General features: G+C 31.3%; 1 protein-coding gene across 3 annotated transcripts in view; it reads left to right on the top strand.

Annotated features, from left to right (window-relative positions):
* Positions 1-25,577, top strand: part of LOC127711506 (kinesin-like protein KIF12) — a 70,527-nt gene that overhangs the window by 9,826 nt on the left and 35,124 nt on the right. For 2 of the 3 annotated variants that reach the window (XM_052217585.1, XM_052217583.1), the window contains exons 2-8: positions 9,516-9,596; positions 12,153-12,231; positions 12,456-12,577; positions 14,867-14,942; positions 18,119-18,145; positions 21,685-21,822; positions 24,481-24,616. In XM_052217585.1, the coding sequence (XP_052073545.1) occupies positions 9,516-9,596; positions 12,153-12,231; positions 12,456-12,577; positions 14,867-14,942; positions 18,119-18,145; positions 21,685-21,822; positions 24,481-24,616 (659 nt within the window). The remainder of the gene's footprint in view (positions 1-9,515; positions 9,597-12,152; positions 12,232-12,455; positions 12,578-14,866; positions 14,943-18,118; positions 18,146-21,684; positions 21,823-24,480; positions 24,617-25,577) is intronic. The other variant, XM_052217584.1, reaches the window with a different exon arrangement.

Raw genomic sequence — 25,577 nt, 5'->3', positions numbered from 1 at the left:
CTGTTATTAGTAATGATGTAGTAGTATACATTTATGGTTGATTTTCAGTCTAAAAGTCAGATATACCCGCGGCTTTTGTTGCAATGGGAAAAAAGGGGTCAACAATTCACATAGGACTAGATAAATGCAAATTTAAAAAAGGGACTTTTGCTTAAAAATACTTCATCACTTCAAAGAAATGACAGATTTTGTTATGTTAAAAGATTCATTATCAATATTGTCTAAAGAAAATTACTTTAAACATTTCATTTTACCCCCTACCCCCAATTTTTTTCGTTGGCTTCATTGACACGCGCGTAAATACTTTTAAGCCCTGCTTCCTTTAACGATTTGAGTCGTTGTTTCCAAAGCAAACAGAGGATGTATAAATACGTGGGTGAACTTAACACTTTTGAATGCAAATATATATTTATAAGCAGATGACCGTCAACTCGGTCATCCGTCTTGCGTTTTTTTTTTAATCCTTCCTAATATTTATTTCACCGTTACTAAAATAAGAAAACGTTCAGCGACCAGTTCCCAGGCAACGAGAAAAACATTCCCATTGAATACGAGTTAGCCAAAATGTATTTTTGTAACAGAGATTTCTCTTTTTAAAAAATGCAAAAAATCTCAAACTGACAGCTATAGACGTTTAAAAACAAAATTAAGTTTTTTTCTTTAATGAATCTGTGAAATACATGATAAGATCAAGGTTGAAATTATGAGGGCCAGACAAACATACAACCATCTTAATCCACAATGCAGACAGATAAACATTGATTAGTTCAGTCTATGAAATCGTTTCTTATTGTTTGATTGCTGTCTCATTGGTTTTGTACCTTATAGTGCCTTTTATTCTTAAAGAAATATATAGCTAAATTGAAAAAAGAGTAATACAAAATCTAAACACACTTCATAAACTTTTAAACTGTTAAATAATTAATAAACAAAAATAAAATAAACAGTTATAAATTTAAGCGGATCAACTTATATATTCAACAATACTTTTATGTTATGTAATAGTCTTAAACTCTGAGATTACACCAAGGACGTATAGTCTATAGTAATACAGATGATTATTATATATTTGTAAAAGAACTTGTAGCCACAGGTCCAAATATCATAAGCTGACATCTAGAAGATGTTTGTCTTAGGCTTAACACCCAATTGGGTAATGCTTCATTTCTCAGAGCAAAAATCTACAGATAGACACTTCAAGTTGTAAAAAACTCGACAAAAACGATATAAAACACGATATGATATATACGATAGTAATACTTTTGAATAAGGCTTAGTTTGTTATGTTTTCGTTACTACGTAAAACTGTATTTTTTTTTCATTTTGTAAACGTTTTTGTTAAATTGTTGATAATGTTGTTTATGCAGAAAATCTATGACAAAAGCATTTTTCAATATCCGCAAGTTGGTTATCTAGTTTGAAACTAGAAGAAGACACGTGATTTTAATAATAGCATCTTCCGGTAATAACTTGCTCCGAGAAATAATGGATATATCAATATTTCACCTATATTTGTAAAATATCTTTCTATTTAATCACCGCGGGATTTTTCTTTATTTCGAGTGTATTTGTGGAATGAGAATAATAAAGAGATGTGGGTATACAACAATGAGGCAGCAACCTCGTAAACCCAAACAAAAACCAAACAGACATGCTAGGCCAACACTAAACCATAAAGTACGTCAAGCTCTAAATCAACGCGAGTCTAAAAGAAATGACCACAAAATACGAAACGAAAAAAAGCATACATTCGAAGTAAAGGAGTCTATTCTACTATTGTGTACTACTTTTCTTTATAAGTTCGATAAAAAATTGCCGGTGCAGCTACTTAGTTTTTCTTCTAAAATCTTAAAATCATTATTTCATTTTAAATATATCCAGCAGTGGTTTCAAACTCGATAATCGAAACTAAATCCTTAAATAGTCTAAACATTTTCAATATAATTAATATGTGACAAAAACCCGACGGCTTATATTTTAGATATTTACTAAACACCCGTAGATGTAACCAGGGACATCAGCACAGAAGAAAAATATTTTGTCAATAATACGCGTTATTGTCAATCATAACACAGAATATTTTTGTTTCAAAGCCCTTAAATTTGGATTTATTGACTTTGAATATGGAACATTGTTCCGCGGGCTATTTATTGTATGTGTACATCATCTGGGCCGAATTGTCGGAACCAAATCACTAAAATAAGGAGTCTTAAGTGTATGCAGAGCGAATTAAATGTGATTACTGCATCTTTACATATTTTTTTTTCATCTCTTGGTAAAGAATTTATGGTAGACTCGAAATATCTGACCAATTTTCATATTTTCTGGGTTTTTTTTAAAGAGGTTTCTGTTGTTGTTTTATCGTTAAAATGTCTGTTCGTGGTTATAGTTATTACATTTCTTCTTTATTTTTGGTCTGTTAATGTTAATAACTCTTTTATTTCTAACTATAGTAGCACTGTGACGTACCACATTTGAAAGGTATAGTCTTTTACATTCAAAACTTTATCGTACTGAATGACCTTTGTGCTTATGTAACCGGAGAGCATGATTTACCTTTCCAAAATTCATTACATTAGCCGGGAATCATCCCCTAACACATTTAGCCACCGCTCTATCAACTGAGGTAAAGAAGTACTCCACTTAAACAGCTAAATGGAGGGCGGTTATAAATTTACTGAATAAGGGGAAGCCCCGTTACACTTGAATTACAGTTCCATCACGGGCTAAGTGCAGTTTCAGTTGCTTAGTGCACTAAGGCAGCCTAGGTGGTGTTTAGACATATCGATGTTTTAAGGAATGAATAGTTGTCAGAAGACGGGAAAAAATGAGTAAATATACTTATAATTTAAATCAACATATCATTTATGTATTGAGAATGCTTAAAGTAGTCGTACAATGCATATCATAATCCATTGTGATACAAGTTATTTGAAAATTTAGATGAAAAGATATCATACGTTTGCCAATGTCAAATATTAACCAGTGTTCAATCATTATTACTATGTTAAATTGTCATATATATATATACATAAGTAATTTTTACAATAAGAAAGGAAAAATAACAGTTATTAAACTCAACTGTCGAAAAGGATTACTCATTTTGAAACGGAACACCTCGACTCAATTTCATGTTAATTTCACTACATACAATTTAAAAGACGAGATGTTATCAATTTTTAAAATTGTATATGGTGTAATTAAGGATTGAAAATCACTAAAAAATCAGTTACTTTTTTACAAATGAAATATCGAATGGGCTGACAATAGCAAGGTACACTTACGGTGGTCAAAATAAATTACGAAGGTCGACCTCACATTTTCCTTTCAATCGCTAAATTTGAACCTTAAAAAGATTTTAATTAGACGCGTATCCAATTCCGATTTTATGAGATGATAGTTTGGTCTCAAGACCAACAAGTTACACTTTCAATTACAAGTGCATAATTAAAATGACTGGGGTAATTGAAGTTAAATATTTTTTTTATCAAAGTCTTTCAGTGCAACATACGTTCAAATCGGTGAGGAATTTCAACATATAAATCAGATCTCTATTTAACGTTTATGAATAAAAAATATAGACTGCCACTCCTTTTGTTCGACATTAAACCTGTAAAAGTGTCATAGAATGTGAACTCAATAGTTTTTTTCTAACTTCCAAAAACTTTCAACCATGTATAGGAAAAGGAAAATAATGATATTTCATAATTTCCGGTAATTTGTATAAGTCATCCTTGCTTAGAAATGAGACACATTCCTCAACCCCTTAAATTCTTTGTTATCAAAATGAGTTCACTTTGATAAACGTACATAACTTTCAAATTGTTATAACTCATAATAGCAAGTAATTGGGTTTAATTACAATGTATAATAGTCTTAAATATTTTGTTCCCTTGAAAACTTCATTCAGACGTCGTTATTCAAGAAAAGAATGCTTCTTTTTGTAATTTTATTGGGGTGTAAAAGTGTTGACCGAAGCACATTTTTGTGGAAGCACGTGTCATTACGAATGTAACATTTCATTTTGATATGAAGGTTAATTTTTGAATGACGCTTGATTGATGTTAGCCAATCAAACTAACGGATTCTCATGAAACATACATGTAAGGTAATTATATATGTATGCCTCAAAATGTTGATGCTTTGGTATGTTCAGTGCAGATGTACCTTAGTTCACTGAACATGTACAAAAAAGTAAACATTGAAAGTGTTATCTGTACCTATGGCCAGTTTTATATTAACATTTTCCAACCAACATAGAATCGAGTAGACTTGCTTGCAAAAATATCGGAAAGAAAAGCTTGTAAAAGATATGCGAAGAAAATATTGTGACATATCTGGAAAGACATGCTAGAAAAAAAAATGGAAAGATCTATTAGGAAATTGGTCAATATGAAAATAAGAAGATGTGGTATGATTATCAATGAGACAACTCTCAACCAGAAACAAACTTGATGACGTAGATGTCAGCAACTATAGGTCACTGTACGGCCTTCAACAATGAGCAATTACCAAAGATTGAAACGCAAACACAAACAAACCTCAAAAACATTAAATAACTAAATAACATAGATTTATCTGTAAATTTCTTCTTAAAGATAAAAGACAAGACAGGATGTGTCATTCTTCTTAATGAAATTTGTCTTACAGATTGTTTTAGAACTTGGTTCGCTAATTGGTTAATTCATTAATAATTCTATTTAATCTAGATTTCATCGCCAAGCGCTGCTAAGGCAAAACAATCTTAATTGTATCCATTTCATATTCAAGTCATTTTATTATTAGATATTGAAAATCTATAGTCAATCGATCTAAACGTTAAATGTTTAATGGTCTGCAAGTCCTTAAGCTATCCATTGTATTAACGACTTGAAATAATTAAACCTTAGACATTTGTTTACTAAACATCGCATGGTGTCCTGAAGTATATGACACATTTCGCTAAGTTCCTTAGTTTTTAATTTACATATAATTCTCGTCAAAAAATAACGTTGTGAATTTAAAAGACTTAAATGGAATTTCTGAATTTAAAATGTTTGTATTGTTATCTTACGAGGCTAGGTCGAGATGCATTGGTTTCATCTGTTTATTTGCATTGTATACAGGAACAAGTTCGTCATCCATAAAAAGATAGTAACGAAGCTCTATACATTTTGTAGCCATGATAAATTTTTGTTTCAACCTATAACTGAGTTGATGTCTTAGAACTTGATGATACAACATAAAGTATAATTGCATGTTCTTTTTCTGTGGAATAAGTTACTAGTCCAGAAGAAATCTTAAGAAAATAGCCCAGAAGAAACCTTAAAAAATCTCTTCTAATGATCAATCTCTCTCTCTCTCTCTCTCTCTCTCTCTCTCTCTCTCTCTCTCTCTCTCTCTTCTCTCTTCTCTCTCTCTCTCTCTCTCTCTCTCTCTCTCTCTCTCTCTCTCTCTCTCTCTCTCTCTCTCTCTCTCTCGTACGGCTACCGATTACCAGAGTCAAGGATTATCACAGTGCACAATAGAATTGAAGTGTTCCATTCTCTGTCTTTGGATAAATTCGAATAGGTCAAATACATTCCATTGTTCAAGTATGAAATTCTAAGTGGCCTACCATTAGAATTTGTACATTAATATCATAAATGTATTACTCGTTTTTATAATCGGCTAAGCCAGATTTTTATTCATTCAAAATATCCACTGATTCAAAAATACGTGCTTTGTTTGACGATTAACGCGATTTATTTTATTTCATTATGAAGAATTATAAATGAAATGTTGTTTTACAAACGTTGAAAATGAAATGATAAAAATGGAGTTTTATTCTAAGATAATAAAATACTCTACGAAGACAATTACGTATTTGGTGCATTTAGAAATTATTCATTTTTGTGAGAAATTAATCAAATTGATATAGTCGGTGGAAAAATGTCGGCGAAGACGAACTTGAAACAACCGAAATCTAAACCAAAAACAGCTACTCAACGAAAATCGCAAAAAAATGCGTCAGATTCAAATTCTTCCACACCAAGGGGAACACCTGTACAAAAAGAGATATCCAACGATTCAGCGGGACCGACACCTTCCAATGATGGTTCTACAACCCGATCAGCGGGACCGACACCATCAAGCTTGTATGTTATAAATGAAGGAAAGTCGATGCTCGGTGATGATCATCACTTGGAGATCCCAGATGACACTAATGAAGGATACCTTTCGAGGTTATCCATAGAAAGCTTTGATGATCATGAGGGAATACTCTCTAATAAAAATAGCGCTAGCCTTGATTTTAGCAGGAATCCGAGTATTACTCCTACAGGAGGAAAAAAGAGTTCAAAACATGTTAAATTTAGCTTGAACACTGATGCTTGGTAGGTTTATGTTTTCAATCTTTAAATTAAGATATTATGTTGAAAAAAAATATGGCAAAACTTTTATTAAAACTGTTGGAAATTGAGAAGCAAAATTTAAAATTTTGTACATGTTTACGGTATATATAAATTTGAGTGGAGAATATTCTGAAAAAGTCTTCAACAGATAGCATTGCAGCTAAAATATTAAACCATAGTTGGTGGCATTTCGTATTGGGCGTATTTCCTTTTTTTATGTCCCGATCATCGATGATTATATTGATTTATCGTATTTATCATATACTTCTCATTTGTATGATAGCTTTTGCATATATGCATAACGAGCGGAAGTAAACAAGCTATAAATTCACACCCAGGCTGATAACCCATTATGATATCAGCCCTATGTGACGTCACGTGGTTGGGCTTATATGGGCTTATCCGCCTTGGTCCTTTTCCATATGAGCTCCGGTATCATCCCTGGACCCATATCAAACCGAAACCTTATATGGAGGTCTTTGGACGATACCTGGGCCGATATGGAAAAGGCCATGTATTAATCTGTATTTATCAATTGCGAATCATTCGTTATAATCATTAGTATCATCAATATCATTTAGGTAAAACTTGTTGATAATCATTGATTGCGAGTTATGGTTGACACTTCAGAATGTACACTATGAGTAATTTAAATGTTCATACCCCAAAACGAAAATAACGTCACGTCATTCGTTGGTTTTACCCCCCAAAGGAAAATAACGTCACTTCATTCGTTGATTTTAACCCCAGAAGAAAAATAACGTCACGTCATTCGTTGATTTTAACTCCATAAGGAAAATAACGTCACGTCACGTCATTCGTTGATTTTAACTCCATAAGGAAAATAACGTCACGTCATTTGTTGATATTACCGTCAAAACGAAAATAACGTCACGTCATTCGTTGATATTATCCTCAAAACGAAAATAACGTCACTTCATTCGTTGATTTTAACCCCAGAAGAAAAATAACGTCACGTCATTCGTTGATTTTAACTCCATAAGGAAAATAACGTCACGTCACGTCATTCGTTGATTTTAACTCCATAAGGAAAATAACGTCACGTCATTTGTTGATATTACCGTCAAAACGAAAATAACGTCACGTCATTCGTTGATATTATCCTCAAAACGAAAATAACGTCACGTCATTCGTTGAATTTACCCCCTAAAGGAAAATAACGTCACGTCATTCGTTGATTTTAACCCCAGAAGAAAAATAACGTCACACCATTCGTTGAATTTTAGCCCCTAAAGGAAAATAACGTCACGTCATTCGTTAAATTTACCCCCTTAAGGTAGATGGGGTGTCTAAATTATAATCCATAGAATTTTTTAATAATTTGTCAAAATGTAGTTTATATCATGCTTTTTTTAAAAAAATAATAAAAAGAATGGGTCACGGGGCTTATTTTCACGCTACAGGTTGTGCAAAATTGACAGATTTTGTATAGATTATGCATGGAAAACGCAATTTTCTGCCATAAAACGAAAACTACACCATAGAATTTCGAGATAAAATATGAGAAGATAGCTCTAATATTATACCTTCAGATAAGAAAAGGAAAAAATGGGGTCACGGGACCCGTTTTCTTGCTACATAATAAAATAGGTAAATTCCTAACACATTCTATTGTAAAAGTAACTTTATCTGAATTATCTGCCCTTACATTTGAGTTGCCTCCCCTTATGTGGCAAAGTTGGAAAAAATTGAATCAAACAAAAGTATTCTGTTTTTAGTAAAATACAACCATAAATATAATAAAACATGTCATTTTCTATATTAAAATGAAAATTCTTACACATGAATTACCAACTACTCTCAAAATTTGCACATTTTATTAAAGATCTAGACCGATTATTTTCTGGTATTTCAAAATCCAAGATGGAGGAAGACACCCTATCTACCTTAAGGAAAATAACGTCACGTCATTCGGTGATTTTACCCCAAAACGAAAATAACGTGCCTTTGGTGGATTTTCCGTTGTTTAGGTAAGCACGACGTTTTGGTGAGCGCTTTTGAAAATATTACCTACATGTAGAATGAGAGACGTTTTGTTTTATATGTCTCGGCCAAAATCCATTTGATTCTGAACTGACGGCGAAATATATATATCGTGTACAGCTCGGATAGAAAGGAGACAATCAGATATAAATTTCTTGTAAAATTGAGAATAGAAATGGGGAATGTGTCAAAGAGACAACAACCCGACCACAGAGCAGAAAACAGCCGAAGGCCACCAATGGGTCTTCAACACAGCAAGAAAATGTGTATACGTCTGTAGATTGTTCTGTGAACTTCTAAATCGTGAAAACTTATCATGCGATCTTACATATACTGTAAATTCAGAAATTATTGTGTGCATTCACTATTGCGATTTTTGAAAAATCAACAAAAAATGCGAGTTTTTAACTATTGCGAATTTTGGAAAAGCTACATACAGATATATGTATTTGTTATCAGAATGCGAGTTTTTATTATTGCGATACTCAAGTAGTCGCGTTATTCGCATAAATAAAAACCTCGCAATAATTTCTGAATTTACTATATAACAAGATTCTAGTAAAATCCTCAAAACACATTTAGTGATTTATCAATGTGACTGTATTTTACAACAAGTTATGTTTGAGTGTTAAACTATATGTTATGCTCCCTAGGCTGCTGATTAACTCATTTATGTTGTTCAAGTGTAATGATTTCTTTAAAACAACTCCAATAACTCACTTACCAAGTTGATCGATGTCTTTGGAATCCTTCTGTGTTTTTAAACGGTTTGGCAACCTCACGCGAGGTAATACGCGGTATATATAGTGTATTAACACAGTCTTACAGAGCGAATCATTGAAAATGTCATGATTTTACTTTGACTGATACAAAGTATATTTACCCTCAAAAAGGTCATATTGATAAGGAAAATTGATATGTCAGATTGCCATCACAGTTTAAATGACGTAGATGTATATATTAGGTCATCGTCTGACGAGATCTGGTATGATTGCCACAAGAGCCACAATAACCTAGATGTATATAGGTTACCGTCTGACGAAATCTGGTATGATTCCCACCAGAGTCTACACGATGTGGATATATATAGGTCACCGTTTCAGTTTTATTGTTCTAATTTATATTCTTTTTTACTTGCAGGAGTTCAACAACTTTGTCATCGACAGCACCTACAGAAAACTCGGGAGATGACCTGGATGACCACATCAACGTTGTTCTTAGGTTAGTTACCGATTACATACACATTCTATTCTGGGATATTTTTGTAACAAAAACTCCACTTCCAATCAAAATCGACCACCATACTATCAGTGTTCATGGTAAACGTCGATTACCAGTTATACTGTCATTGTTCATGGTAAACGTCGATCACCAGTTATACTGTCCTTGTTAATGGTAAACGTCGATCACCAGTTATACTGTCATTATTCATGGTAAACGAGTATTTTTTTGTAAGCTCTTTGGGAAAACAGTCGATCGCTGTTTCAATGGTTTAACATATTCAATGTACAGTTTTAACTGTCTAGATGTCAGTTTAAGATGTCATAGTGGTGGCGTGCTAGGCTCATTTTTTAAAGCTTTCAAAAAAAATGCTTGATTGTACTTTCTGTGGCGTGATCTATATCGCAAATTTTGTATGAGGAGTTTAAATTCTTGTTGTTAAATTAAGGAGGAGAAATGTTCACACCAAATTTTTATGTCATAAACTGTATTGTTTAATGGAACTAACATATTTGATTTGATCTGAATGGAATCTGGGATTAATATACAAATAGTATAATAATAGTGCCAGATTGCGGAATAACACTTTGAATTTAATGACAAACCAGGATCCAAATAATTACCAGGTTTTTCCTAATATGTTTTATCATTCGTGATGATAAATGCAGCATTGCTTAAAGGCGTGTTTTCCATTACTATAATCATAATGAAACGGTTATCAAGCTTTGTTCACATCAAAACAATAGAAGTGTCTCAGTACAAAATTCTTGTGTTTCCCTCCTTCGAGGAAGGTCAGTATGCTCAATAATCTCTTATTCAAAAATTGCCTTTAATCTTTGAGTACTAATCCATAAAACCGTATCTTATAGTTGTAAAAATAGTTTAAGTGTGTTTGAAACACTGATTTGGGTTATATCTTTAAGTCGTTTTATCAAACAAAGTTTAAACTTTTGGAAAGATTTGTTTAAATGACCCTTACTTATTATATTTATTGTATCATCGAGACCGTCAAATACTGAATGTTTCGGTAAAAATAATGTGATTGCAATGTCTTATTTTGACAAGAAAAGTAGCGAAAATCTTTTTATCAGACAAGTTCAGTCTTTGAGGAGCAAAAACTTTATTTTACGATCGGTTGAATTACACGTTTTGGATAAGATTCTATTTACAAACGGATTGATCACGATTCTGATGTATTACAAACTACGCATTTCTTTGTATTGTTACACCTCCCGTGTACATACAATTTTCTCCCGAGTCAATAAGTACATTCGGAAGCACTAGCAAATCTCGTGATTTGGCGTGACCGTCATATATCCACAACTCTTTTAGTGATCTTTAGGAACAATAACTGAAGTAAAAACTTCAATTATCTTTTTAAAAAAAGGGGGGGGGGGGGGTAAAGCTATACTAAATCGTTGTACTATTTTTGTTCTGTCGTTAAATATCAGAAGAATAGATAGGTACTTTCTGAAGTCCATTACTATGATTGACTTTCTGACTTATGGGACACAACTGCATCTATTAGTCCCAGGTTACAATTGAAATGACAGATTTTATTTATATCATTGTCGTTCTCAATACTGTATTCAGGTTTTATTCTCGTGTCAGATGATTAGATAAACAAGTCAATAAGCACTTCATTTTGCAATTGCTGATATTTGAGTAACAGGGTTCTTACATATATACCCAATGATTTGTATTCTTACGATAAAAATCGTTGTTGTACCCGATGAGACTCAGTTTCTATCCAGCATTGCAAAAAATATCTTAGAATTACCGGAATTAAACCCGCGCTTGAGTTGACCTATACTTTAATGACTTCCTGTAACATGTTTTTGACTGGTCATTTTTTCACGTGTTGACATATCTAATTCTTCATTCATGTCGAATTTTGCAGTTGATCTAGAGAAGTCGCACTCATAGTGCACTTGTAAAGGAATTAATCTCAGATATTTTCTGACGATGTATTGCACATGCTTGATCAATAGACGACTTTCGAATGCGTGCACTTTCCTGTAATTGGCGTAAATTTCCGATGTCACAATGCTTATGACGTTATGTTATTACGTCACAGTAAGAACCGATTGTCGATGACGTCGGGTCAACCGGTGTAACTCATTGCTTAAAGAACAACTCGAGATTGGTGTTAGGTAAAAACATGCATGGCAAAATGCTATATAGTATATAATATACTTTATTCATGAGATTTGTATAGCCTGACTTGCCCTTTTAATTCATTTTCGGGCTCCTATTCCCAGTTATCAATATTAGTAGCAATAATATTGTTTTTTAATGTTGCCAATCAGGATCTGAAATCTTGTAGAACCTCAACACTTGATATAGAAATAAGGTGATATATAATGCAAGGGTATAATGCGAATGAGACAACCAGAAACCAAAGAATAAGGATATATTAAAAATCATAGGTCAAACAGCTAGTAACCTTTTTTTTTTGTCTTGCCCTTTATGAAAGCAGCATCAGGTTTCCATCCTACATGTATGCTGACTAACCACAAGTTATATCAGGAACTAAATAATCTCTTTCCATTTCAGAGTCAGACCTGCCAATGGGCAAGAAAGGGAAAGAAAAGATCAGTTTGTAACAAAGTTCCACGGAGAAGGCAGAGTTGAGGTAAATTCCTGTTAATATTTTGCAGTTTTCATGGTCATTTATATCCATTTCTTTTATCAGTATATCTTGAGGCTTTTCTAAGCAGTACGAAAAAATAATTGTTAGCAACCTTGATTTCTAAATTATTTATAAAAATTTATATTAACAACAATACACTTAAAATTCTAGTTATTTCTACTAATTTTTTTTTGTATAATTAAATTTTCATTTTCTGCCTATTTTAGGTTGATCACGTGTCAGTGAACAGATCATTTGTATACAATGTGGTATTTGAACCAGAAGCTTCGCAGGAAGATGTGTTCGACCACTCTGGGGTTAAAAAGTTAATTGATATGTCAATCAATGGGTAAGTATATGTATTCTAATGCAATCTTTATGTAACAACTTTTTTTATTGGCTATAAAATTTATCATCAAATCAACAATTGACATGTCTATTTCAGACCACCATTTTGAATTGCTGAAATTCTCAAATGTTCTATTAATACAATATAATCGAAAATAAAACCTAACCAATCTCAAAAACTCTGTTTCAATGAGATATTATCCAAATCTGAATCTTACAACTACGCGTCGCCAGTAAGACTGCATTTGACGGCAGCAACTCTTCAACTATAGTACCGTCAAGGATTTGTATAGTATACAAATCCTTGGTACTGTTATTCCTTAATTACATAGAAATTTCATTTTGTAAAAGCATGTACAATATATATCAAATCCATCATGATTTTTTGCTATCATACGACAAAGAAATTGTAATTAGATTTAAAAATAATGCAAGGGCTGTTCAGAAATAAATGTAAAGGGAGGCATTTTAGTTTTACACGGCCATGCATTAAATTTTACTTAATCATTTCTTATAATTGATAAGGCTATCTTTCTTAAACAACCAACACCCATCAGATTTTGATAGAAGTGCCTTGCTACCCCCCTCCCCCTCCAATGGCTGGTTTCTCAGGTCTTGTGGGTCACAAGTCGCAGTAAGAATCTCCATATTAACTTGAATGACAAATTAAATATGTTTTATGTTTTATTTGTCCTCATGTCATGTTATTTATGTATATTGTATTATATATTTGAAGGTAACTGCATGTTTACTAACTATTACATTTTGAAATCTTGAACTAACTTTTTCATTTCTTTTTTTATGTTTTGAACTTAAACAGAAGAAGGCCAAAACTTTAGATTACATAACAATAGTTAAAAGTCCTGCTTTTTATGTAGATGTGTTTAAAAATTTGTGTGATAATCAAATTGGTAGAAATAATCAGAATATATATCTTTTATAGTTTTATTGTATTCCATTATGACCTTGAGATGGTAACAATTGGTTAATAACCGAATCAATCGTAAATGGATTATGTCTTTAAATTCCCTTTATACTAGACTATTTTATATTACTGTAGAAACCTCTGCCATTACCTCAATAAAAAAGCATATTTAACACTCTAAACATTTTTATTGCTGTTGAACTACCAATAAAAGTAACTATTTAAATACAATACGTTTTTTTCTCATTCAAGTATTGTAAAAGCAGAGCAATATTGTCAACTCTGTCACATGATCAGAGTACCTTCAAGTCATAATAATAAATGAATAATACAGCATTTGATTACTTTGGAGATAATTTATAAAACTATTTGTAATTAATCTTCGTTGAATCGATGTGATATTAACCCACTTATATAGACTCAATCTACTTTAAGCTGTACATTTTTTGTCTAGCATTTGATCACCTGCCAGCTGGCATTTAGCTCCCCATCCATGACAAAGTCTTTATTCTAAAGATTTTTAAAATCTTTTGTTTTATTGTTTGTTGACATATGGTCGGCACATGTATCTCAATTGAACTTTTAACTTTGTTGATTTTTACTAAAGTTTATCAACTTTAAGATACAATATTTTTTATCAGGACTTGTTTCCTCTTGTATAATTAAATGCTTATCAGAATTGCAAATTTTAATGACAATATAGACTGGAAGTTCATTTTAAAACTAATATGACAACTGTTTTCCTTACAACCTTTGTACTGTTTCACAAAAGTTAAGTCCTGAAGAATTTAGAAATAAAAAGCTCTTTTTTGCAGTACTCTTGATAGACTTGATGATTATTCTGATATGCTTTAAATTACATTGTAAATACATTGTTGTTAATAATTTATGTTGTGTTTAATTGCAAGTAACAAAAAAATGGTATAAAAGAAACCCAAACGTATTATCCACCCACATAAAATAATTTTGGTCAATCTTTTCAAATAAAACTTGATACAATGAATTTGATACTCTCATTCATAATGGAATAAGAGTTGAGTTAGTAGAACTATAGTAAATTGAACAGTATAAACTACAAAATTAAGGAGACAAAGGGTATAAACAAATGAGACAGGAACCCAACAACATGCACTAAAAACCATGTAGAAGACTCTTTGATCTTAAACAATTGACAAGTTTATTATGTTTATAAGTCAAAGAAATGCTCTAATTTGGCTAAAAAGTTGTTATTCAAATTATCAGGAACTTAGATCTGCCATCAACTCCAAATTCCCAATTTGTTTTTAATTCTTAAAAAGGGCTATATGAATAAAAAAACCAAGTAGATGTTATTTTAGGTTTTATTCATTCTTTCCTTTTTTATAGGTACGCATGTACAGCATTTGCATTTGGACAAACAGGATCTGGTAAAACTCACACAATGACTGGTCCCCCACAACAGGTAATATAGACTATTGATATTGTTTCATGCAGTGGAACTGTCGAAATTGATCCTTTAGTAAAACAGAAGCCTGGCTAAATCAAACTCTTATATTACAGGACATAGAAGAAATATACTTTCTAAATTTAGACCCTAGTAAATAGATCATCTGTCTGATATGAAAAAAATATATCTTGAGTCTTTTGAGTCCCAGTTTAGATTGGATTTTACTGCACTGGTTAATCCCTATTCTTGATTTCAAAATTATTTTAAACAAAATGATTCCATCATGGATTTATTATTATTTGTGGATAAGGCCACCCTAAAAAGTTCTTTGTTTGATGTTGCCTACCCATGTGTTGTACAGTTGGGTAGGTAGGTAGGGATTTTATTAATTTTTTTTTTTGGCCAACAACATAAACTACATGTTTTAGACATGAAAACAACGTTATAACATGATAAAAAACTTAAAAAAATAATTTGACACGATTTGTGTCAGAAAATTTTTCAGGTAGGCTGCTTTTTAGATGTGTAGGTAGGCAACATCAAACAATTAAAATTTTATTTGTGGGTTACTTATTTCCTTGGATTTCAAGGTTAAAAGTGAACAACGTACAAAGCTTAAATATTCAACAAAATGCATTTTTCCATAGGTTTGTAAAAAGAATTTGTGAAAACAAGAAATTTGGTAACCAAAAAAGTGAATGAATCCCCAGTATTTAAAAGTTTCTTATTTTTTAAAGATAAATTCAAATTAAGTCTCCTTATAAATTACATAAATTTTGTGAAAACTTGTGTAAAAACCAAGGCAACATCTGATTATTTTTCCTTTTTTATCACTAAAGAAAGATGGGAAAGTATATATATCGGTAAGTTCTAACACAAAATTATGTTTATTCACGGTGAAATGTTGTTAAAGAAATCACACAATTTTGCATGAAAGTCATCGGAATGTTTATTGGACTGGGGAATGTCAGTTTAACTGATGGAATGTGATCTGCATGTATACTCATCATTGTTTGTGCAGCAAGTGTTCAAACTTCTACATTGTTATAAATTACTAAACATTTTCAGGTGTAGATAGCTTGTCAGACCATGTGATTATTGATCTTTTAGTCTATTGATAAAGAAGCATGTCTCTAGATGTCTGAAATGCTTATAACTTGAAAATTTTATGTACCAAATGTGTATGCCGTGCTGTCATAAATTTTCCTATGCTGTGCTGTCATAAATTTTCCATTGTTTTTTCTGTGTACAGTACTCAGAAATCTTGGACTAATGGATGAGTTTGTTTTGGGATTGGTTGAGACTGTACTGTTGAACTTATTTTTTCCATCAATGCTCTTTAAGAAACTGCTCATTACAGGTGATTTTATTGGAAGCTTTGACTGATTCTATCAAAACATTTCATAAAAGATAAGATAGGATTAAACAACAACCTTTCAAAAAATTAAATATCATTACATTTTCTATGTTACCCTGTCAACTTAGGTTAATAAACTTTCAATAATACATGTTTGTAACTGGACCCAAAGTTTGAATATCAGTACTAAAACTGTTTAATTGGCATATAACAACTGACAATGGGTACTTTCTTACTAGTGTAAAATTTTTACAACATTGTATAATAGAATATAGGATTAAGAAACAAGAGTACTTAATCTGCTGCTGACAAAATATTTGTTTACATGTCAACAACATGCTTGTATTTAAATGTTTTTGTCTGATATAAGATTATTAAGTAGGTAACAATAGATTTATACCATTACATATGATCATCTAATTATGTGTAAATATATACCTCATAGGATTTTAAAAAGAATGGTACACAAAAGAATTTATATCTGTGCAGACTGTCCAATCTGTTTGTCTGTATTGTCAAATATATCAGTATTTTGTATTTGATCTTGAAAATGTACTTCTTAAATAAGCATGCATAAAAATCATACATAGCAGTAAGTATTGATATCCATTGATAGGTACCTTAACCAAATACTCTTGAGTGAAATGACATTAGAAATGCATGTATTAGTCACAACTCATAACTCGTCAACTCATAACTGAAAGATAAAAAAGATAAATATAATTTGTCAAACAAGATAAGAGAGAATTCAGCACATATTTATGAAAATTATTTTTCTCAATGAAATCATGTGAACAATTTGTACTCCTGCTAAGTTAAATGTTCCATCTGTTTACTATAATTGGAGTGTTTGCTAAATTAACAGGAAGTCATTAAAAAACTCGGTCAGACAATATTACGAATTCAATACAATAATTATGAATAATTTCAATCTTTTTATCCGTTTTTCCTTTGATTTGTACCAAAGCACAGACTGCAAGGATTATGATATAAGAAACTGGGAAACAGAGCTTGATCGATCTGTAATCTATAATAAAGGAAAATCTAATTTAATGTTGTAATTTGTTAGATTAACATGATTCTTAGTCAATTTGTTCATTAAGACTATTGTAAGGGGGTTCCTAATGTTTTTAAATCTTTCTTTTATTCTGCCAATGATCACAATAAAAAGGTGAAGGTTAGAGTGCTCACCAAACTAGTTTTACCATGTTTAACATTATGGGCCTGTTTGGAAATCTGAAATCTAATTGTGGTGTCCTTGTTTCTAAACTTGTTTTCCATTAAATTAGCTATTGGTTAAAAAAAAACAAACTTAAAAGTCACCATTGTTTATATAATCTGGTGTGCAAGATGCCTGTTTTGTCAACATTCAACTCATGAGTGGTTGAAATCAAACTCTATGAGGAGGACCACTGAAACAAAAACATTCTGCAGTGGCATCAAACCAGTGGTTAAAAAAACTCATCAAAAAATATTTTTTGTCATCACTGTTGAATTTGATAAAAACTTTATAATTATATAGAATGAATTTTGTTTTCTATGTAGCATTTTATTTTAAAAATGTTGAAATATCAGCTGTTTTGCATATAAGCTAATGGAGCTTTCAAATACAAGACTACAACCTTAGCGTGTGTTGTGTGGCTGATGTTCACACAGCACCATGTGTGGTGCTTTGTAAATGGGGCATTAGAAGATGTGTGGCTAAGGTTCACACTCAATAATAAGGGGTGCTTTATAAACAGAAATTAATGAGTATATAGTGGGCATTTATGGGATGCCTTTATTATGAAAGGTTCACATGTTTTACCTTTGCTTAATTTGTCTTAATTTTCAGCTTCCAGTTGCAGAGAATGGAGATGAGGTCTGTCCTGAGTTATTTCCCTTGATTTCCTCAAACCAATTTCCTGTTATTGTTACATGTTACTTTCTTTGCAGATTCTCATGAAATTATCCAAAGGGGAATCTTTTTGTTTATACACTCATTTTAAACTTATCATCGATATTTCATATGTTAAAAGGTAAGGTAACTCCATTTAAATGGTTACCTCCTCTTTTAACATATAGTAATTAAAATGGAAATTTTGAATTACATTGGAAGATTGTTAATTTATTTTGATAAAAAAAGTCATTGAAATTTGAATAGAAAAAACACAAGAATAATGTGATAGTATTTTTGCTCAGATTCAGGATTTTGGGTCAAAACATGGTCCTTTATGGAGACCATTTAATTTTGATCAATGTTCTAAGCAATTTTTTACTCACTTTTCCTTAATTTTAAGCTTATTATAGAAATGTAGGTGGATGGAGTGGCAAAGTATCATTAATGGTGCATGAATACTACCAAAAACAATTTCATTTAGAAGATGTTTTGTCTTTTACTTACTGTAAATTCAGAAATTATTTCGAGGTTTTTATTAATGCGAATAATGCGACTGGGTGAGTATTGCAATAATAAGAACTCGCATTCTGATAACTGAAACATAGACCTGCATGCAGATTTTTTCGAAATCGCAATCATTAAACTCGCATTTTTGTTCATACTTTAAAAATCTCAATAATAACTGTACGCAATAATTTCTGAATTTACAGTATTCATCTAAAATTTTTAAGCCGAAATATTCCTTTTATTTTCATTTGGTGTAAGAAAGTGTGTTTACATGATAAGCTTAAAATGAGTGTATGCTTGTTTATTTTTTATTTTTATGATTTGTATAAAATTGTGATCATCATTACTTTCATATTTGGCACCAGTGTGATTTGAACACATGCTTTTCTTTGGATTAATGCAAGAATTCTTTTAATTCAATTCATTTTAATACTTTTTAATTAATTATTAGATGATTTTAAATCAAGACTTTTGCAGTATTTTGTAAATTATCAAAAGAAAACAAATATTTTTAGTAGTACTTGTGATGAAATTCCCATCAAATTTGATTATTTCATTTGAATGGTATCCTTTAAATTGCAAAATGCTTTTTTTTCTTTGGACTAACAACAAGTTTTAGTAACAATAACAAATTAACATGTTTTAGTCCTAAAACACTGGTTATGGGTTTCTACAAATATTCAATGTTTTTCCTCACATTTCATCTGCAGAGTTATCTCCCAATTTAAAAGGTAAATTTTAATGCCCTACATGCAATCTTAATGGTGGTCCAATGAAGCCATTTTGTGTTTTCTTGGTTTTGTATTTTGCCATTTATAAAGTGAACCCCAAATAGCTTCATCTGTAACTTTTTTTTTTTGCAATTTAGACTTTTAAATATTTTCACTTTATGAGACATCAAAGGAGAAAATGAAAAATGGCAACATAAGGCCACCATAAATTTGTGGTCATTTTCCCTGATAGTGAATTTTGGTAAATATGAGTTTATCATGAAAATAAAAAAAAAAAAATTATGTTGTAAAATATTTTTATGTCCATTATTTTGTGGAATAGCTGTTTACATGGGAGATAAGTCTTGTAAAGGGGATATTAGAGATGTAAAATGGAGGAAAGTTCTTGTTCACTATTTTATTTCAGCTGAGTTTTGAATAATAAATTAATTCTAATGCTAACCTTCAAAATTTTTGAAGGTAAAAATTCTGTTTTGAAATGGTGTTACTTGTTAAAATGATGTTCAAAAAATAAAACAAAAAGTACAAGTTATATTGATTAATGTAATGCTATCTAAAATGATTTTGTTATGGATGTGATGCTATAATCTATAGTAACATGATGTATATCAAAATTCCCTTTTTACCAAAATAGTATATATAATGTATTGTGAGAACACTGGATTGATTTACATAATTGCCAAAAAATTCTGGCTCCTGCAAAATTTTAAACATTTACAGTATTGCATTTAAAAATGAACCTCAAGGAGAGACACCATTTACATTACCTACAGATATTTTTACTTCCATTGTTTTTAACCTGAACACTTAACAATGCTTCATTTGATTTATAACGACACCTTCCTGGTGGTAGAAAGAATAGTTTATAAAATAAAAAAAAAGATATATGGTTAGAGATACATAAGATAGTATCCCAAATATATAGAGTTAAAACAAATATCTAAAGCTCACCTAATGATCCTCAACAAAGATCATAAACTTGCACATATAGGAAGCTTAAGATAGCCCTGTAGGTTTATATTTTTGGGTTAGAAATCAGTTTATTAAAATGCCAAGTGTCATAGGTATATTTGTCTTGTGTAAGACTTTTATCATGTACACAATATATATATATCCTCCCATCCAGAGTCTGAGTTGGTGCAGTCAGCAATATTTCTAGTTGATCATCTGTGCCAACTTTATACATTTGTTTGACATGCCAATTTCTTTCATTTCATCATGAGAATTGAACAAACAATGCTTTCAAAACATTAGTTCAATACTCTAAAAAAAATGCTACTATATGTATGGGTTTTCCTCATTGTAGAAGGTCATACGGTCTCATTAAATCTGCTTCATCTGGACTCTGCTGGATAGTTGTCTCATTGGCTATCTTATCACATCTCTGCTGGATAGTTGTCTCATTGGCTATCTTATCACATCTCTGCTGGATAGTTGTCTCATTGGCTATCTTATCACATCTTCTTATTTTATATAAGGTAAGATTTGAGTTTAAGGAGGAGTGATCTGCCGAAACTGTGCAGCTGAAAATGGCAAATTCCACATGAGTTGATTGATGGTTGGTTGTTCTACGTCTAGTGGCAATATTTAATGCATGTTCAGGACGATCTCATTAGTTGAAATGTTTGAGTAATTATAAACAATATGATATAAGATTGCATGACTAAAGTATCTTTGAAGTTGAAACTTCCATTTTAAACATTTGGTAATTGAAATTTACTCACACTTCACTGGTCTTCACTTAAGTAATTATCATCAGAATTTCTTATAAGCTTTATTTGCAAATTTTTTAGCTTTCTTCATTAATTAATCACATTAATGGCCATCAGCTTGTTAATTTAAAATTAGATAAATTTATTTATTATCTACATTTAAGATCATGCAAGTTCATTTGTTTTCAATTTGATAACAGTATGATCCAACTGCTTGCGTTTGTTTTGCTTTATTCTTTTAGAGAGGCTGTGATAAGTTTTAGATAAAACCTAGTTTTAACATTAATCCCCAAACACTCATTTTTGTGGATTTGATACAAGGAAATGATTGGTTTTTAAGTATAAGTGATCAATGAAAGCCGAAATTGTGTAGATAAAATGCAATAATGACGCATATACATGCAAGTTTGGAAATTTTGTTTGTCCAGTAAGTCTGTTCATTTCTTTAAAATAACAAAAGATGAACGGACTAACAGGATAAAAAAATGATTAAGAATCTGCAATTTGTATAAGCAAAGCTCTATCAATAAGAATTTAATAATTTATAGAGTAATGTTTTTGTGTATTTCAGTTTGAAGGTGGCAAACAGCCAGAAACAGACATGCAAGGGGTCATCCAGAGGTCATTTAGATACCTGGTACAACAATTAGGACAGGTCTCAGGAAATAAAACAATTAAAGCTTCTTATCTTGAAATATACAATGAACAGGTAAACAATCGTCATTATCTCCTCTCTGATGGATAAATAATATTCTAATTATCTCCCCTGGATGGATAAATAATCCTGGCTACTGTGTAGTCCTGTAAGCATTTCTTGTTATGAAATGAACTTTTTGCCATCGGTCATTCTAAAATTTGGTCTGACCTTACCAAAGGTCCATTATTTATTTTGTTTGGTCAAGGTTAATTGTTTGTAGACCAAGTGTCCAGTTAATAGAGGAAAAAGCCTCAGAATCTGGCCTAACCCCTCCATAGTTATCTCCCTTTTGTAGAATAAAAAGATTAAAGTGAACTACTGTGGATTATTATTCATTGGGTACCAATGCTCGTTGCTTTCATGGGTAAAGGTCAATTATTAATTCAAATGTTCTACAAAGTACAAGTTTTGTAATGGATTTTATGTAACGGATTGTATGTAACGGATTTTATGTAACGGATTGTATGTAACGAATTGTATGTAACGGATTGTATTGTAACGGATTGTATGTAACGGATTGTATTGTAACAGATTGTATATAACGGATTGTATGTAATGGATTGTATGTAACGGATTGTATGTAATGGATTGTATGTAACGGATTGCATGTAACGGATTGTATGTATGTAACAGATTGTATGTAACGGATTGTATGTAAGGGATTGTATGTAAGGGATTGTATGTAACAGATTGTATGTAACGGATTGTATGGATTGTATGCAACGGATTGTATGTAATGGATTGTATGTAAGGGATTGTATGGATTGTATGTAACGGATTGTATGCAGACTTTGGCAAAACCATGAAATCAAGCATCCATAAAAATACAATTTTTCCTCAATCCACGAAAATTGGTACCCACAAAAATAAATGAATCAACAGTATGTTAAAAAGAGGAGCTAAAATTGAAATCCATTGGACAGTTCTCATACAAGATAAATCAAAAGCAACGAGACAAGGGCTGGGACAAAGGAGAAATTTTTGATGGTTAATACTTTATGCATAATTTCTCACATTTCCTTCACTGACCTGAAAGTATAGAAACATTGAAAGATATCTTTTTAGAATTTTTGTTCAATAGAAATATAGTCCTAAGCTGTAGCTCATTAAAAAATGTAATTTAGCCCTGAAACATTGTTATCTTCAAACCCATCACTAGCCTCAGCACTAAACTGCTCTGAACTATAGCCCTTTTTAATAATACCAATGGTTTATGTATGAATCACGAGAAATATCTTTAGAATTGAAAAAGATAAGACAAAAAAGACCCTTCTATTGTTGTAGTATTTTCTTTCCTATTGTGGAAAGAAATTTATGACGTAAATTGTAATATAAATATTTAATAAGCTAATTGTTACATACAAGGTAAACTGAGATTTTTTCTCCAATTGTACATTTATTGTGAATCATATGCTATTGATCGATACAAAGACTGTTTGATACAAATTAACTAACTTGTTATAATTATAACCCCATTTGAAATTTTAATAATGGTTCATAACCGGTGCTTGAATATTTTGTTGACATAAAATTTTGTGCAAACAATGTCTCAATATCTTTGTTAAACAACGCTGACAGTTTTCTTTATCTCGATCCACAAACAAGGAAGCCCTCGAAATCCGAGTCTACATAACCCCAGAGTATAAAACCTTGTAAGTTTCAACTTGAAATTGACGTGATCAAATTGAAATTTGACGACTATTGTAATTTATACTATTTCTGCTTTGCAAATACTTTGGGGTTCTTTCACAGTTCAATATTTGTCTGTCAATTTTAAGCTTTTTCTTAATAAAACAAGTTTTTTACAAGTGTTTGCCTAAAGATTAAGATATCTTTAAACGTGGGTTTTTTCATCTGAGAGTGAAGCTCTTTTGTTGAGATATATGTTTCACATTCCTACTAAGACGTTGGAACTAGGTGAAAAAAGAGGCCTAAATTTTTCTGCTGTCTTTTATGTACTAAAATACTTCGCCAAAAATAAAATAAATAAAAAATTAAAGGTGAAGAAATGATATAATAAATTTATAGAAAAAAATAATAGCATAGTTATATCATTATGACACTTTTCCCAGAGAAACAAATTTTTAATTAAATTGTTGTTATTGCCATTTTATGTGTGATAATTTTCCATCTCAAGCTATTCGACTGAGATGAGTTTTTCTGAGTTGAGTCAAGTTGATCTTGGAGAAGTTTCTCGGCTACATCTCATCTAAGAGTGATTGCCTTTTCGATGAGTTTGGAGGAGAGAAACTCCCTCTTGTTTTCAAAACCATAAATAATCTATGATATTTAATGAATTCTTCTTGTGTGCTCCAGTGCTCCAGTGCTCCAGTGCCATTACTTGGTATATATCATTCAGTGTCTTCTGTACAATCTATGGATAAATTTGATCTTACCTTAGACTGGTTGTTCCTTATGATTTAATAATAATACAAGTGAATGAGAATAGCACTTTATAAATTTTGGTCGTAAGAAGGGATTGCCTAATTTTTATTGTTGAATCACTGTCTCATTAGCATCATCCACTTTAAGTTTTTCCTGCGATACTATTTAACCTAGAAAATGTCTGTTATAAAAAAAGATATGAAACTGTGTTGTTTTATAAGTACGGTACAGCTATATCAAAATAAAATATAAAGATATGTTATTTTTTAGTACATTTATTTTTAGGTGATAGATCTTTTGAACACCAACCACAGAAGATACTTGAATGTCCGATGGTCCAAAAATAAAGGTTTCTACGTAGAGAATCTGTTTATAGTAGAATGTGAGACTGTGGATGATCTCATGGCTGTCTTGGAAGAAGGTAGGACAACATCTCCTGTTAATTTTTGTGTGTTAAAAAAAAATTTGACATGCTAAATTGTTGTACAAGTCAGTAGGTAAAGTATGGGCAAAATTTTGGGCCAAATGTCACTTATTATCAAATTTCATTAGAGTCTATTATTCAGATATAGCCAAAGGCTCTACCTAAGTATCATGAGATATGGGTTATAGGTATAGAACCACTAATTCATGGCTCAGTCAGGAAAAACATGCAGGAATGTAGTACATTAAATATTATACCAAAATAGTTCCTTCACATAGTTGTAACTTGTAATATTTGTTAAATGTTTCTATAATTTTGGAAGCAAATTAATGCTTATGGACTGTGAATCATTATAGAATAGGGATGGGTAATTATTTAAGATAATAAGAAAAATGTATGAAATAGAAATAAAAGAGCATATGTCAGTTCTTCGATCAGAAGTTTCTGTTTTTGTACTTTCACACTTCCTAGAAACAATGCCCTCTTAAAAGCAATTAAAAGATTTTATTTAAGCGCAAGCCTTAATAGCTTAAATAATTTTTTTTTTTACACTTTATTTGTACTTAAGACATAAGAGGTATGAATTCTAGAACTTACAGAATTTAACATAGAAAGCAATGGGGCCATGGATCAGTGGTCTTCCTCCTCCTTAGACAAACACCTTCCCACAAGTCTTATCCATACTGAAAGCTCTGTACATTTGAGAACTTGCTGAACTAACAGAAAGTGTATAATTTATTTTTGATTCAGTCATATTAAATATACAGTTGTCTGGATAATACATATCGTATGCAAAGAAAAGTAGGATCACTTGGTTAATTTTGTTTTCAAGTTATATTCGTAGAAATTTTGATAGAAAATTTTAAAATATACATTGTGATAAGGGAAATAACTCTATTTCATTTACCAACAAATAAAATGATAGTTTAGGTAGGATATGTGAGTTAATGATCATGTA

Source organism: Mytilus californianus, unplaced genomic scaffold (genome assembly GCF_021869535.1).
Source record: "Mytilus californianus isolate M0D057914Y unplaced genomic scaffold, xbMytCali1.0.p SCAF_8, whole genome shotgun sequence".
Classification (NCBI taxonomy): Eukaryota; Metazoa; Mollusca; class Bivalvia; order Mytilida; family Mytilidae; genus Mytilus; species Mytilus californianus.
This window is presented reverse-complemented; position numbering and strand designations above follow the sequence as displayed.